This window comes from Crocuta crocuta, unplaced genomic scaffold (assembly GCF_008692635.1).
Source record: "Crocuta crocuta isolate KB4526 unplaced genomic scaffold, BGI_CrCroc_1.0 scaffold154, whole genome shotgun sequence".
NCBI classification, from domain to species: Eukaryota; Metazoa; Chordata; class Mammalia; order Carnivora; family Hyaenidae; genus Crocuta; species Crocuta crocuta.
The window spans coordinates 11864042-11880686 of record NW_027530545.1 but is presented as its reverse complement, the minus strand read 5'-3'; the positions used below and the strand labels follow the sequence as shown (position 1 = coordinate 11880686).

Here is a 16645-nt window from a genome sequence, read left to right as displayed (position 1 = left end):
CATATAGTGTGGGAATTGTTGGCAATTCATCTAGAGTGAAATGATGGAACACAGGGTAAGGACTTGAGATAAGGGTGTGTGGGACCAACAGAGGAAAGGGGCAATGGGGTGCTCAGAAATTAAATGACTACTATGCTGGCAGTAAACACATCACAATCAGCATTGTACATTTCTTTACCCTAGAAGTCTACAAAAAACTCTATGAAGCTGTAACAAACTGTTGAAACTCCTTTAAGAAACTTGCATCTATGTTAGCAAGGAAAGCCAATAAATACAAATGGGAAAAGAAGGAAACCCATATTATAGAAGAAGATAATGAAATAGTGCTACTACAATATTTCTTGGTAACTGAACAAAATGTGTGAAATGTCACTGTTTTAAATGCCCTTTCACAATTCAGTTGGCTCAGTTACTTGGTTCCATGGAATTCTTTTAACTTCCTGGCCTCAGCAGATACATGAGGTAGTGGGGATTAGGCGTGAAAAGGGAGAACTTTTCTAAGGATGATCAGTAAAATTAAGAAAGGCATTAAATGTGTTTTTGTTTTACCATTGTTAATCAACTTGGTAAGCAAGAGACTTCAGTGCACAGAGAGAAAAGTGAATAAAGGTGTGTCACCACCTAATAAATCATTCACATTATTCTTTGTAATCTTTCTTTTGGATATTTAACGGCTTGTAAGGACTATGATCTTGCAGACACTTCCCATAAGCTATATATGCATTATTAATGACGTTCTGTGACTGGAAACTTCCATCATTGCAATGACTATTGGAGAGCATAGGTTCATTCAAAATAATAATGCATAGGAGTTTGTCACAGTTTTAATTTATGCTTTCTTCTTGCAGATGGTTGAAAAAGAAGGATATCTTCAAAAAGCTAAAATTGCAGATGGAGGAAAGAAACTAAGGTAATAAAAGTTTCTTAATTCACTTTTACACAACTGTGATAGTTCTCCATCTCCTCAACTTGTGTCACTGCTGTTGTTGAGAAAGGAAGCCCCTCTCGTACAATACTAGAATATTCCCCTCTGCTATCGCTGTGATCAACATTTTAACGTAATTACAGTTTTCTAATAAAGCACTACATTCTATATCAGTGCACATAATATTAAATGAAGTGCTCTTGTCCTCCTAGAACTTGAAATCTTTTTTTTTCTTTTAAGTTTATTTATTTATTTTGAGACAGGGGCAAGAGCAGGGAGAGAAGAGAGACGCGAGGCTTGATCTCATGAGCCACTAGATCATGACCAAAATCAAGTTGGACACTTAACCAACTGAGCCATCCAGACACCCCGGGAACTTGAATCTTAAAAAAAATGCAAATAAATAAGATAATGGGTCTTGAGTTGGGTTTAACAGATTAAGANTTTTAGCCACTCTGACTGGCGTGAGGTGGTATCTCAGTGTGGTTTTGATTTGTATTTCCCTGATGAGGAGGGATGCTGAGCATCGTTTCATGTGGGAGCATAATTTTTGAAGAATGGAGGATTTGAAATACATTTGTTACTCAGATAATATTCATTGAGAAAGATAAAAGGAAAATAAAATAATCTGTCAAATAAAAAGTTGAATGTTGCCATATTTGGAGGTGAAAGGAACACAGAGTAAGGTTAGAGAAATCAGAGAAAAGAATTCCTCATGCGACCACCACAACAAAAGCCAAAAAAGGAAAAAATAAGGTTGATAAAAGGTAGAGAAAGATGCAAGACATTCTCTATGTGTGGGATATTTAGAAATAATCATTTCCATTTTAGAATTTTTCCTATTTCTCCTATAGGTACTATTATACTCTTAGCTTTGTGCTAGGTGGTATACAAGCTACAAAGATATGTAGAAGGTGCTCAAATTGGGAGACAAAGCATTTACTTATGACTATATTATTAACAGTTAAAACCGTAAAGGATGAATGTACTAATTAGCTACACAATGGGACACTTGTTAATTGTAGAATGCAATTCATTACTAGAATGGCACTCTGGCCAACAATAGGCCATGAAGTATTCTTTTGTTTGCTGTTGTAGTGGAGTATGTATATATTTATTTAAAAGGAGTAAAACTGGAGAAAACAATCATCTATAATTCTACTACTGCTTAAAATTGCTATTTCAATTTTAAGGAACAAGCTCTAATTTTTTTACTCATATCGTGCTTTATTCTCAGACAGTAAACAGGGCCTTGATCCCTCTTTTACAGTTTTTCTGCAGTAACTCTGTAGCCAAATTCTTTTGAAGAGTCCAGGAGAGACATGAATAGGAGACAGAGTCAAATGTGAGGCTGCTTTAAGACACTGGACTTGTCCGCACCCCAGTGGATAATCTGGTTTAGGGAGTTGTTTTGTATAAGGGTGACAGGAGGATTTTTTTTGACTTTGATTAATCCATCCTAGTGACCTCCTTTTCCTTAGACCTCACTCCCAATGGCATCAGCTTGTGGGAGTAGTGCTGAGGGCAGCAATGGCTCTTCCCCAGATGAGTAAGTCGACCCTTTCTTACCTTACCAGTTATGTGCTCACAGAGCCCAAAGGAAGGACAGAAAAGGACCTAAAGCCTTGTCTGAGTTATCACTTCAGCTTTCGCTGGGGCTGGGTAGGGGAGAGGCCGTGAGAGCTTGCCCTCAAGCCCGGTGCATGGAAGAGGAGGAGATACTGATGAAAGGAAGGCCAGAAAATAAAGATGATGCCCCACCAAAATGGTTTCATAGTGTTTTCGCCCTTAAACTGTCCTGATAAAACTTTTTTCTTAGAAGATGGTGTCAAGAAAACTCAGAGGGCATAACCAACTCCAATGAATACATTTTTTTAGGCAGTTTCAATTGGTGTATATACCATTTTGTATGTTTCATTTGTTGTAACTTTAATCAGTTTGTAAATCATTTTTGTGTCCTAGTTTAAATTCATATAAACATTAGCTTGTGCTTTGTTTTATTGTTATTTCAACCAGTTTGCATACAATTATGCATTCTTTCAGCTTTTTTCATATAAAGTTATATACATCTCAGTTTCGTTTTTCATTTAACATCAGGTGCACTGACTTGAGTTGATTTTACTCTTCAGTGTGTGGCCTTTTATTATCATCATTCTGCGCAAGACCCCTAACTGGTTTTATTTTATTTTCAGTCTCCAATCCTCACTTCAATCGTCTGTAGAGTATATGTTCATCAAATCCACTTTCCATATAGTTATGTGGTTATATGTGTGTCGTTCTAGTAAATAGCATGTAGTTGTGTGTATGTGAATGTGCTCTAAATTGCAAAAGCCTTATTTGTGTTATAAACTTCATTCTGTTTCTCATTACATCTATTTATTGTTAGTGTTTAGTCATGAATCTATATCTATATATTTAAAATGAGTTCATTTCTTCCAACTGCTGCCCATTTTGTCATTGTGTAAATACACCAGATTTTACTTAACTTCCCAGGAGTGGACACCTAAATTGTCCCTAACTCCTTCTGTCCCAAACAACATTGCAATAAACCACACAAATGTGTCCCCTTATGAACCTGTTAGGCATTCTCTCTGGGGCCTGTACCAGGAGCGAAGGATTGCTTGGTGGTAAGATATACACATTTATAAATCCATTGACTGCTGCTGCCAGACTCCTTCCTGAATGAGTGCACCAGTTCACACTCCTTCTGCAAAGCAGAAGGGAGCCTGTCCTGCCATCAACTCATCACACAGCATTACATAACTCAGTCTTGCAAGTGGATGGCAATAGAATGTTACTACATTTATTTTTATTCCGCTCACTGGCATTTCAGTTGAGCATCACTTCATCTATTTAGAGTTGATCAGGTTCTGCCTTCTGAGAATTGCCTATGTTTCCTTATTTTCTATTGATCTCCTTTATTTTGAAGAGAACTCCTAATCTGCTCCAGGTAGTAATACCTTGTCAACTTTAGACTTTGCAAATATCTCCTCCAAGTGTCTCACTGTCTATTTACCTTGCTGATCAAAGTCCTGAGTGACCAAAAATATTTAACTTTGATCCGTATTTTTCCAATTTTACTCTCTATCGTTTGTGGGATTTGTTTTTGTGTTTTATTATAAATGCTTTACAGACTGAATATTGTAGGTAGAGTCACCATGTTTAGTAACACATACTATCCACCAGGTTGATGGCATTGTAACATACCAAACCATTCCTACACCCTTATTTATTTGAATTTTAAGTTAATTGCAGTCTCCTACTAAAATAGCTGTAATTAGAGTAAAACTCCCATTGTTTGTCAATGTTTCTTTTATTTCCTAGGAGAAATGCTAACCCTGGAATACTTTATTAAATCACATGCCCCTGTTTTTTTGTGTTTTTTTTTTTTAAATACTACATGTTGTCATATTGTTTGCCCAAAGTATCGATATGTTTTTGTAACTGGCAACAAAATGATCAGTTTAATCATAATCTTGAAAATTGTGTAGTTTTTATTCCCTTGAAAATTTAGTAACTATTAAATGTATACCATAGTCCCTATAGTTTGTATTTCTATGCCTTTTGGTTGCCTTTCCCCACTCACTAAAAGGCTTTATATATTGCTATATGTTTAGTGAGTTAACAAGCAGTATTACTAAATGCTTTCTCTCTCCAGCACTTGGATAAATGCTCTACCAGTAATACTGAAATAATACTGTAAGATAGGCTATGTTATTATTTTACTTTCAATTGTACAAATGGAGAAAATTGATCACTGGTATTAACCTCTCCTTCCTCCCTAATCTTTTTGTATGTAAAGTAAGTATCAGATTTTAGCCCGGTCCTCTGTGTGAAGTAGGTTAGTGTTTTCTCTCTTGCTAGAAACTTCTTGGGACCAGGGAACAAAAACTGTCCTTTTATTTAATACCGTCAACAGCACTAAGGCCTTCAGTGATCACTTAGCAAACATTATTTGATTACTCTCTATCAAGTTTTCTATTCACAAATCCATGATAGGTCATCTACATCATGCACTGTGTTTTTATTTTCCCTATTTCCCCTCTTTCCTTTTTTCTTTTAGCTTCCCTCTTTCAAATATTTTCTCTTTCTCTCTAGGAAGAGTTTAACCTCTTTCTGACTATGAATAAAAGAAGGTAACAGAAAGGACAACCAATTGACTATATCTGACATTCATAAAAGGACATAAATTTAGCCTTATCCTGAAATGGTATGCTATAAATTATCATATGATATGCAGACAGGATTGAAAGTTGAAAACATTTAACATTCAGCTTTAACTTTTTAATTGTTCACATTGAAAATAGGGTTTGCTTTTCTGGTGATGTTTAGGAATTCCTTCATTTTGAGAGTTCCATCTCCAAAAGGAAGTAGCCCAGACCTCTCTGAAGCTCTGGGAGACCCTAGTGGAAAGCTATTTTCTATCGATTCATGTACAGAAGGCACCTGACAGCATATGCACTACCTCTCCATCCACACCTGTCTCTTCCACTGCGTGCCTGCCCCTTGAGCATCTCACTTGTGCTCTATACGTCTTATCGTGTGTAGCTGGTCCCTCTATTCTGCTCTTTAGACCTTTCTTTTTTTGTTTTGTTCTCTCTCTTTTTTTTTTTTTTGAACAATTGTTTCTCAGTAGAGACTTCCTTTAGAGCCTAATGCCAGAGTACTCTGTTAACGTGAACTTATTTGTTCTTTACCGCTTTCTGCTCAGGATACCCGTAAATTCCTCCAGGCCAAATTGTCATTCTCTCTTTTTATGTTCACTAGTGAGGACTGGAGGGAAGATTTGGATAGTACAGAATACAGAAGTTAATTTGTAAAAGTTTGCTTTAGTTTTAAAATTTCTGCTATATGCTATAATTTCCAACATCTGATAACTCTTCGAATATGTCAAGAGTTTACATTTCTTGATACTGACAGAGATTTGTGTGTTTATGCTTCTGTGTTTGTTTGGCCCACTTTTAGCAGTGGCGATTTACAAGAGACTTAGACTATGAGAGAGAAGAAATAATTTCCTAACCTACCAGTTTGAGAATGAGTAAGAACATTTAACAGGGACCAAGGGATTTTACAGACAGTCAGGGATACTGGCGTAAATCACTTTCATTCCTGCCACTGTGGGGAATCATGTCAAATCCCGTGTGACCAAGTCAGATAACAAAGGCATGTGGCCCAAAGAGAGTCTGAAATTTATGAAGCTATTGCATGTCTATTTTCCTCTGACTTTTGGTTGGCCATCTGTCACTACCTAAAGAAGGCATAGGAGACGTGAGTGTAGGATATAAAACAAACAAATGCGTTACACCTGAGCTCAGGCTAACAAATTCTTATAATGGTAATAAATATTTTAAGCATGACCTAGCCTTCTTCAGATAAGCAGTTACAAAGTTGCTGTTATTATGTGCTGCCACCCGGTGTCCATTTTGTAGAATGCAAAGAGTTTTCTGCCAAGATGATGCTGTTTGTGGGTCTGGGGGGATTTCACCTCCAGCTCCGCCCTGCTTCTGCCCTGCGCCCCTTCACAACTGAGGATTTGTTTTATGAAAATTTTGATAAGTGTCTCACTTGAATAAAATGTCCCATCAATTGCATACATGTAAATAATTGTCATTCAACTTTAGTTTTCCTCCTTTCTAATTGTAGTAAACCCTTCTCCCCACCTTTGGCGTGATTTGCGGTTTTTCCAAAAGAAAAATAACACAAATACTTGCATTTCTTGAGTAACAATCTGTTTCCTGCATTGAGTCACTAGTGTCCATGTCAGTCCTTCTCTTGATTGTTATCCATTCATTTGTGGGGAGACTGTCCACCTATTCCTAGGACCTCTGACTTACTGAGGTTGAATATTTCCTGAGCTATGTGTCTTCCTTAATCATAAGTCCATATCCAGTAGTTTGGGGTTTTCCGCCTCCGCGTGGAGAAATAGAAAAGACTGCTTTTACTGTAAGGATGATGAAATGATGAGGCCTTAATTGCCTTCCACCAATGGATAAGTTCACCTGCTAGCCATCAGGGGAAGGTAGGGTATAAAGGGCTCACCACATCCCAGGTCAGGCTAAGAAGTGGCCTGACTCCAAGGAGAAAGACATGTAAGTACTTGTTTGACAAAAGTTCTTTATCTTCCTTTCTCAGAGCCTATGATGAGGCTCTCCATACATGCGCTCAGAATGACTAATGCAGAACTGCATGTCGTCTGCTCTACAGACAGCCGAGGCAGCATAGTGAGTGGGGCCTTTGAGACCTGAGAGACTTGGCTCGAATTCCATATTTATGACTTCTATGCCTTTGAGTAGGAAACAGACTCACCAAGCCTCAGTGCCCTCATCTGTAATACGGGGACACCTCCCAGTGTCATGTGGAGGCTTTATCGGTTTCTGTGTTTACTGCCTGTCTTCCCCTGAGACCTCCCCTTGAGGTGTCTCTTATTTGCCTTTATAGATTCAGTTTACTTATCTTGAGAGCGAGAGAGAGCAAGCAGGGGAGGGGCAGAGAGAGAGGGAGAGAGAACATTTCGTAACAGCTCGCAGCTGTCGGTGCAGAGCCCAATGTGGGGCTTAAACCCGTGAGCTATGAGATCATGACCTGAGCCAAAATCAAGAGTCGGACGCTTAACCAACAGAGCCACTCAGGCTCCCCTGTTGCCTTTATATATTCAGTTCTTGGAATGGTGACCGTTGTGTGGTGGAAGCTCAATAGATACAGCTGACTGAGTTTGTGATTTAATTACTCGACACATATAACAAAATACCAGGTGTAATACCTAGCAGAGTGGGGACAATGCATGCATAATAACTCCTCTTATTGACACACCTCTGAAAGTCAGAAAGACCTCTAGAGAAAGTTCAAGTATTGCCAGTAGAATTATAAATTATAAAATTAGAAATTAGAAATTAGAAAAAGATACACTAAACCAGCAGCATTAAATAGTTGTTGTTTCTTTAATGTTAGGAATGACTTATGAAAACACTAGGGGACTAAGGAACAGAGAAGAGACATACAGGAGGTTGGTGCTTTTGTATACCTTGTTAGTGAATAACAGAGCAGGGAAAAAAAATCTAGATGTGTGACCTTCCTGAAATTTGAGAGTCCATATATACCCTTTTGCTCAAAAACCTTTAATAGATACCTACCAAATGTCAGATAATGTGCACAGAAGTGGAAAGGCTGTAAGAGGTTAGGGATGATGTCTGTCTCTTTGGAGGAGATGGGGGAGTAGAAGGGCTTCCTCTCTATTCTGAAAACTGCTTCATCCTTGAAGGATCTATTTTAAAAGGTTCATCAGAAACTGCAAGACTTACCTGTTCTGGCTACGCCTTCAAGTTTGCAGGAGTAACTTGTTTCCTGGGTTGTCTCTCATTACACTGAGCACTAGTCACCTCTAAGGATTTGATTGCATAAAGAAAGTATTAAAAGTTCAAATCAGGGCAAAAGTTTGCCAGTTGACCCTTTTCACGACTCTCTCCAGAGCTGATGATGCCATCCAAGTGGCTCCCATATTAGAGTAGTGAGGGGAGAAAGCTCTTCAACTGATATCCTGAGAATTACAGGCACCACAAGCCAAACCTACCAGATGGGGTATGAACCAGATATTGGACAGAAATTGGTCAAGTCCCAGAGTACCTCATCCATAAAAGTAGGTTCCAACTTAAGTCACAGGTTGAAAGTTGTGCCCATTATGTGAATTCTCAGCCATTCCTAGACTAGAGGCTTTGACTCACTTCCTGGTTTTTTGATCTTCACAGAGTACAGATGAGTCTGCTCATCACTGAGCAGAATAATTCCTCAGCAGAAAAGAGACAGAGGTGCCACTGTTAGGTGCCTTGCCTCCAGCTTTTGAGGAGTTGAATGGTCCATCCTTTAAATCAGTGTAACTTCTAAGAGAAGTAGAGAGTTTGGAAGTGCCAGGTCTGTGTTCTGTCCTTCCAATTAGGATCAGGCAAAGTAGTTCATAAGGGAGCCTACATGGCTCCTGCTTTGTCACAGGCTGTACACACTAGCTTTCACAGTGTCAGCATGTCAACCCAACCCATGGTGAGATCTGACATTGACAATTTCCTTAGCCAAGTTAGTAATGCTTAATCCTTAAAAAAAAAAAAAAAAAAGACAGCATTAAGTAGTGAACAGATTACAGGCTTCAAAGTCAGAGAAACTGAGTTTGATTCTAAATCTAAGTGGCCTTAAGTAAGTTTCCTAAACTCTCTGAGCCTCATTCTCTATATTAATAAGTGGACCTATTAGTAGCTTCATTATCTTTTTTGTGAAACTCAACCTCTACTGGACAATCAAACTTTAGGTCTTGATTAGGTACTCACAATAATTTATGCTAATTTTTATTTTTAAAGAAATACTGGAAAAAAACCTGAACTGATATGGGGGCATCTAAAAAAGGTTGACAACAACATTTCTTCCTTTTGAAATAAAATTATTTTAAGAAAGTTGAAAAAATCTTCACTTCTCTTTTGACACCATAGATGCATTGTAATTTATAAATTCAAAATGAAAGTGTCAGGGCAGTTCGTAGTGCCAAGGTTCCAGGCCTTGCAGTTCTTACCATTCCAGATGTGGGCATCAGGATTTGCCGGCCAGGGAACATTTCATAACAGTTCAAAGTTCTAACAGAGAACCATGAGATAATTGAATTTCACGCAACTTCGTTTCTAACCAGTTCCAGTCCGGAGTTTAAGGAAGGGAAGAGTGATGCCAACACGTTCTGTAAACCATCAACATCTGAAACAGATTCAAATCAGAACCATTTATCCAGGGCTCGCTATAGACGGGAAACAAATAAGGTATAATATCTCCCTGCCAGGGGCTGAAAGATCTAGTGGGAAATATAACAGGCAGGTTAAATACGGGTTCCATCAGTTTGAGGGTGTTCCATATTCCCTGATCACATACTGTCAAAATAAGAGGTGGACATAAAAGATGCCCAGTGGAGGCCGGCAGTCTTTCCAATGTTTTTCTTTTCTCTTTACGGGATCACCTGATATTATGACCTGAGTAGAGACAAACTATGGCTGCCCTCAATCCCTTTTGCTGCTACTGGTACCCAAGGGGCGAAGTCGGCTTTAGGGGAAAGGAGGGGAAAAGACTTTGTGGCCTTCTGTGTGTGTGTGTGTGTGTGTGTGTGTGTGTGTGTGTGTGTTTCAACCTTTTTCAATGTTTTGTTGAAATGGTAGACCCATTTGAAGACAAGCGGGTCCAAGAACATAATATTCATATTTGCACATTGGAAAATACATATTATTTGGTTTTTCTTATCATTTTTTTTTACACAATGAGGTATGATTATGAAAGCTTCAGGTATGTAAGAGTAATCTAATCTTGGTGAAAATATTAACTTTACTTGCACATATAAGAGGATTAGGAGGAACTTAATGAAGGACCATGGGGGAGAAGAAGGGAAAAAATAGTGGGGGAGAGAGAGGGAGGCAAACCATGAGAGACTCTTGAATGCCAAGAACAAACTGAGATGGGGCAGATGGGGTGGGGGGAGGGGAAGGGGTGTGATGTGCATGGAGGAGGGCACTTGTGGGGATGAGCACTGGGGGTTATATGGAAACCAACTTGACAATAAACTGTTAAATAAAATATTAACTTTACTGAATTCAAAGCTGTCCTTTCAATCAAACCCCTAAGTTCTAAGAAGCAAGGGGAAATAAATTACACAAAGATCATAAAGGATCATTTTAAGCATATTTTTGTGTAGGCTTCTATTGACCTGAATAAAGAAAGTGTGTCTTTAAACTTTTTTTGTACCACTTTTATAAAATGAAATCAGTTGTTTTGAAATGAGTGTTAAAGCAAACTGCAGCAATTGATATAATGGATAGAAACTTAGGTGTATTAATCTCCTTCATGTTTTACTATCTAAAAAAGGGCATTCTTCATGACACAAATGCACACATATAATTGCTGAAGGAATACATGCTCAATGCAGGATATTTGATAAACAGCAAGAAATACAAAGGAAAATCAAAAGCAGTGATTTTATCGCCTGATTTAACTATTGTTATTTCCAGCTTTTACTCCCTATGCCTAAGTTCAAACAATGATTCATTGAGTACATGGGTGGTACCTCCTCTGTCCAAGTCACTGTGCTGGCCACTTGGGGATACTTCCATAAGCATGAAATGCTTTCTATCCTTTTGAGGCCTTTTTTAGAATGGTGGGAGATAGAGGTGAAAAATACACAAATTATTTTTCAATTTAATCAATAAGTGCTGTGTGAAGAAGTCATGGAATGCATTTAGGATGTAATATTTGAGCTTCTGTTGAATGAAATGAATCATCAGAAGAGGCTCAGAGGAGGGAATAATAGTCTTAGGCAGATACACAGTATGGTGTTATAAACTACATATTGTATTATGGTCTTTGTTACAATCTTCCCATATCCGTATTCTTTTACAGCATAGGATTCATTTTCCATTATAGGAATCTATTTTATGCAATTTAGGCAACTAATCTTTTAAAATATATTTTAGGTGCAGAATTAAGAAATAATGGAGTACTTCATTCTTGTGCACACAGGCCTACCAACTTAAGAGATAACTTCTTTAGGATAAACTTACATTCGTAGGAATGGACTTGTTTAGTCAAAAGACAAACATATTTTAAAAGATTAAAAGGAAAAACATATTGCTGGGGTGTCTGGGTAGTTCACTCCGTTAAGCGTCTGACTCCATTTCAGCTCCTGTCATGATCTCAAGGTTCTTGGGTTTGAGCCCCGCCTTGGGCTTGGTGCTGACAGTGTGGAGCCTGCTTGGGACTCTCTCTTGCCTTCTCTCTGTGTCCCTGCCCCACTCACGGTTCCTTAAAATAAATAAATAAACTTAAATAAAACATATTGCGAAATTCATTCCAGAAAAACATGCTTGTGTACACTCCCACCAGAGTTGTATTGGAGAATCCATTTCTCCACACTCTCAGTAACCCATGTTACTCCTTCTAATTCTTGCCAATTGATTGGCAAGGAGGGAAAAAGCATTTCACTCTTTTTATTTGCCTTTCTTTGATTTCCAGTGAGATTCAACATTAAAAAATATTTTGAGGTACGCAGCGACACACTAGCTAGTTTTTCAGATTCTAATATCTACTGAAACAATGAGAAGAAGTAACAATGAAGGCAGGGGTTCTGATATCCGTTTTTACTTTGCTATTTTTGGCTTGCTGTGGAAACAGACTGTGGAGTGGGGGGACATGGATACACAAAAATTGGAGTGTTTGTTCATGAAAAAGAATTTGGGAGAAAATTCAAATTGAGAAATGTTTGCCATAAATGCCATGATTTTTAAAAATTACAGAATGTCCTTATTGTTACCCAAATTCCATACCACCTATAGATTTTAATAAAGAAAAGATATTTATGAAGACGAATGAAAAATACAGTCTACTCATTCCAAATGTTGCTTATACAATATCTATGAAAGATTTCTTCAAGTGATAATGCTTTTTTACCTTTTTTTTTTTTTCCTAAGGAAAAACTGGTCTACTTCCTGGATCGTCCTTTCTAGTCGAAAACTTGAATTTTACAAAGAATCTAAGCAGCAAGCACTGGCTAACATGGTAGGTAGCTCTCCATTCCTACTATTATCATCTTCACAGACAGTATTGAATTAAAAGTTTGGCTTCATCAGAAATCATACTAAAGCCTCCAAGCTCCCAACAACTGAAAGCAGATGGAGGAAATGACTCAATAAACTTTTAACCAGATGAAGGGAAAATAGAACTTAGTGTCTGTTTTATTAAGTGGTGCATTTGGAGAATAATCGCAAAATGAGATGGATGGTGAACAGCTATCTAATAATGTGAAGGTAACACTTTAAATTAAGGTGCCATTTATAAATGCTTTATTCTTATTTATGAAATGATCACTAAATGCAGCTACTTGCTCAAATAATGTATTATAAAGTATGTTATAAAATGCATTAGTAATAAATGCTTAACGGATGAGACTATGGGAAGCTGTTTTAAAGAATATTATAAGACGTAAATCCTATTAAACCATGTATGTGCATCTTTAATACATGAATTTAAGTTGTTATCTAGCATGCTATAAAGTGCTTCATACATTAATAAATAATAATAAACTGTTTATAAATGGCACCTTAATATAGGGTGTTACCAATGAGGAAACACTCTAAGTTAACAAAGTGATTTTTTATCTTGGTCTAACTGCGACATTCACTATATCCAGCTAACCTTTCTGAATATTTCTGGCTCCATCTAATGGAGCTAATACAATTTCTGTAACCTGTAGTTATTACAAAGTGAAATTTGTAGGGTTTCTTTATTGTACCTGGAGGAGGGCTTCACATAGGCCCACAGCGATTTGACAGGGACAGTGAGTAGGAGCAATTCCGAGTTAGTGACTGGGGCAATTCAAGCTCTGAACCTTGATGCCCCAACACCAGAGCTGCCATGCGATGTGGGAGACAGTGGGTAGGCAGCATGTCTGACAGCCTCCTGATTAGGAAGGACACCGGGCAGGAAGCAACCTGCCCTCCCCCATCAGCCTGATGGGCAGCAGGGAGAGAGGTCGCCTGGCAGGAGTTAACCACAATGAACTAATTTGTATTTGGCAGGTAATAAAACGCTGGAAAGTTCTTTGCTTTCCAGCCACTAGTCTTGTTTGCTATGTAATCCTCTTTAAATAGGAAATAGAAAATCATTTGCTAGGAGATGTTTGTTTGTTTGTTTTTAAATAGAAGAACAAAAGGTAGCATTTGGCTTGTCCCAGATAATTGCAATAGTCTTTATCCCCAAGTGGCTTGCTGGTTTTGGAGTCTCAGTGCGGTCCAATCTGTAAACTAAGTATAAATAAATTTAAAATATATCTCAATCGTTTGTATTTTTAATTTAAACTGCCTCAGAAATTTGTTCTAGGCTTTTGTTTTGTTTTTATTTGGGGCCTACAGTAAGGTGGAGATAATCTTTTTAAGAAAAATAAAGTACCCCTAAGGGCCAGGCACAAACCCCCCTCCTATCCACTCACAGGGGCTTTGTCTTCCCTTTGAATGAGTTCTAAGGGGGAAGTCAGGAAGGGAGGAAAGTCACTTGCTTGGCAAGTTGGGCTGCTGAGAAGATGATCTTCGTCCTGCTGGGTGAGAAGAATTCCGCTGTAGCCAAGTTTATGTGAATGTTCTGGGATAATGCGAGAGATTAGATTAGATTCCACATTAAAGTGTTTGGTTTTATTTTTATTTTATATTTTACTCTCCTCATACCAGTACCAGGAGATATAATCATCAGCTGCTTAATTTTATACAGGTGAAAGAAATCTTTTAGATAAACCTTTCAAGTCAGCTCACTAATTGCATGCCTCCAGTTCAACCTTCAGAGCTGTAAACTGACAATAGATTTTACGTTTAGAAGAAGTTCGTTAACATTTTTTGGCAGACCCTATTTATTACTTCTGGCCCCATTTTCAGTGCTCTTATGGTTTCTCCCAGGCACTCGTCTTCAAAGTGAATTCAGGGCAGGAACTGTGTTTTGTGGTAATGGGGAAGAGAATTACAGATTCATGTTTGTACTGCATGAATTGTCCTGCTAGTCAACTTCTTGGATACATTTCTAACCAAGTATTAAAGGCCTAGTGGGATAGCCCACATTTACCAATTCCAGTCTCAGAGAAATGATATGATGATTGCCAGGCCTTGATTAAAGATGTTGTGGTTTTATTTTGAAAGAGATTTATGCTCAAATTTCTGAATTTCCCTTGCACTCCCTTATACATGTCCTGGTATTGTTCATTGTGCTTCTGGGGAAAAGTCTGTCCTTTCCTCCAAGGGGTCAGTAGAAACTAAGTGAGTGAGTACAGAATGTGGTTTAAGAGAGTAAGTGGCATTTTAATCTTTATAGGAATGATCTTTGAATGTTAATGCAGTGGTAAGACAAAGCAGCAAGTAGCTAGGAGCAGGGCTTTGAAGTTCAACCACAGGGGACTTCATTCCAGGCTTGCTGCTTAGGAGCTGACAAAGTCATTCTACTTCTTTGAGCTTCAGAGTCCTCATCTATAAAATGGGGATAGTGGTATCTGCCAACAGAATTAATAGGAAATGAAATTACCTAACAAAAGAAAACATGAGTAGTAGCCATCAATTAATTCATATTGTCTAATATACTCTTTAAGTATGTATATTCTATAGTACACAATAAAGGACATAATATAATTATAACATATTTTTACATCATATGAGTTTTGCACTTGACCTGGTGCGGACTTGTATACAAAAGAAAACACATTAACTCAAAGAACATGGGCATGTAAGGCATGTCGGGTCTCCAAAAGGGAACTATGTATCCCCAGGGAGTGTAAACGTTGTGTCTGAGCACTGATAATTCTGAAAGTGAAGCCATTCCTCCATTTGGGGCTCTAGACGGGGCTCTTGCATGACTATATACATTTTCCTGGGGCTCTCATCTTCCTCCGGTGGCTCTTAGCCTATGACTTTCACATTTAATACAGCATTCCTAAAGTGTGCCTGATCCCACATTCCATGTTAGACTCTCTTTCTCGCTGAAGTTCCTGCAGTTTGTAACCAACTCAGATTTCTATCAGAAGCAGCCTTTTCCTGGAAACAGACACAGAATCATTTCACTGGTGTGTGTAAATTAGGGATTCATAGGTTCTGGGTCCTCAGTGACCTATTCAAGGAAAAAGAGGACTGACTCCTTCTGTTTTGTTTGTTTTTATTTCTTTAAAAAAAATTTTTAATGTTTATTTTTGAGAGACAGAGACAGGGCGTGAGCAGGGGAGGGCCAGATAGAGAGGGAGACACAGAATCCGAAGCAGCCTCCAGGCTCTGAGCTGCCAGCACAGAGCCTGACGCAGGGCTCGAACTCACAAACTGCGAGATCATGACCCAAGCCAAAGTTGGCTGCCTAACCAACTGAGCCACCCAGGCTCCCCTGTTTGTTCTTAATAAGGACATTAAAGAGTAAGCTACCACTTAACTACCACTGTTACTTTCTAATAGAAAGGGCATAAAAAATATCCCAATCCCAAATTGAGGTAGGACAAATCCTCAGAATGATATACAGACTTTACCAAAATGGGGAACTACCCCTCTTCTATGTCTACATGCACTCTCTCTGTTTTGTTCACCTCACTCTGACCAGAGAAAGTCTGGTCAAGACTGGCTGGCCCTCCTGTGAGTCAGAGCATTTGACAACCTCTGGTGTCCCTGCAATTGGAATTTCTGGATTATGAAGGAGAGGATGATGCTCGTATTCTCATAGTTTTTTTTTTTTTTAATAAATGTATTTTGATTTGTAACTACTTTAAATTTGTAAAATACCGTTGTTGGAAAATACAGAAATAATTTTTTAGTGAAATGTATAATATGTATGTATATTTTAAAAGTTATTAATCAAACTCCTACATAACCATTGCCTAAATGGAGATACAGACTCTTTCAGGTCTTCTGAAGCTCCACCCGCTGCCATTTTTCTCTGATTCATCAACCTCTTCCCTTCCCACAGAGTTATACTGCATTTTAGCTATTATTTTATAATTTTTTATTACTTCCCCACCTGAACCAGCTGTATCTATAGCCCTTAAGAAATTTAGTTTACTTTGGCTGCTTTTGAATTTACATAAATGAAACCACAGTATATGCCTTTTTTGTTTCTTGCCTCTTTCTCTAAATATGTCCTGCTTTTTATTTCTTTTTTTTTTCTTTCTTTCTTCCTTCCTTTCTTTCTTTCTTTCTTTTTTTT

The 16645-nt window shown here is 38.1% G+C and overlaps 1 protein-coding gene across 1 annotated transcript in view; it reads left to right on the top strand.

Annotated features, from left to right (window-relative positions):
* ARHGAP15 (Rho GTPase activating protein 15) overlaps window positions 1–16645 on the top strand; it is a 623791-nt gene that overhangs the window by 89618 nt on the left and 517528 nt on the right. The window contains exons 4-5 of the mRNA XM_077767808.1: window positions 849–910; window positions 12403–12490. Of these exons, the coding sequence (XP_077623934.1) occupies window positions 849–910; window positions 12403–12490 (150 nt within the window). The remainder of the gene's footprint in view (window positions 1–848; window positions 911–12402; window positions 12491–16645) is intronic.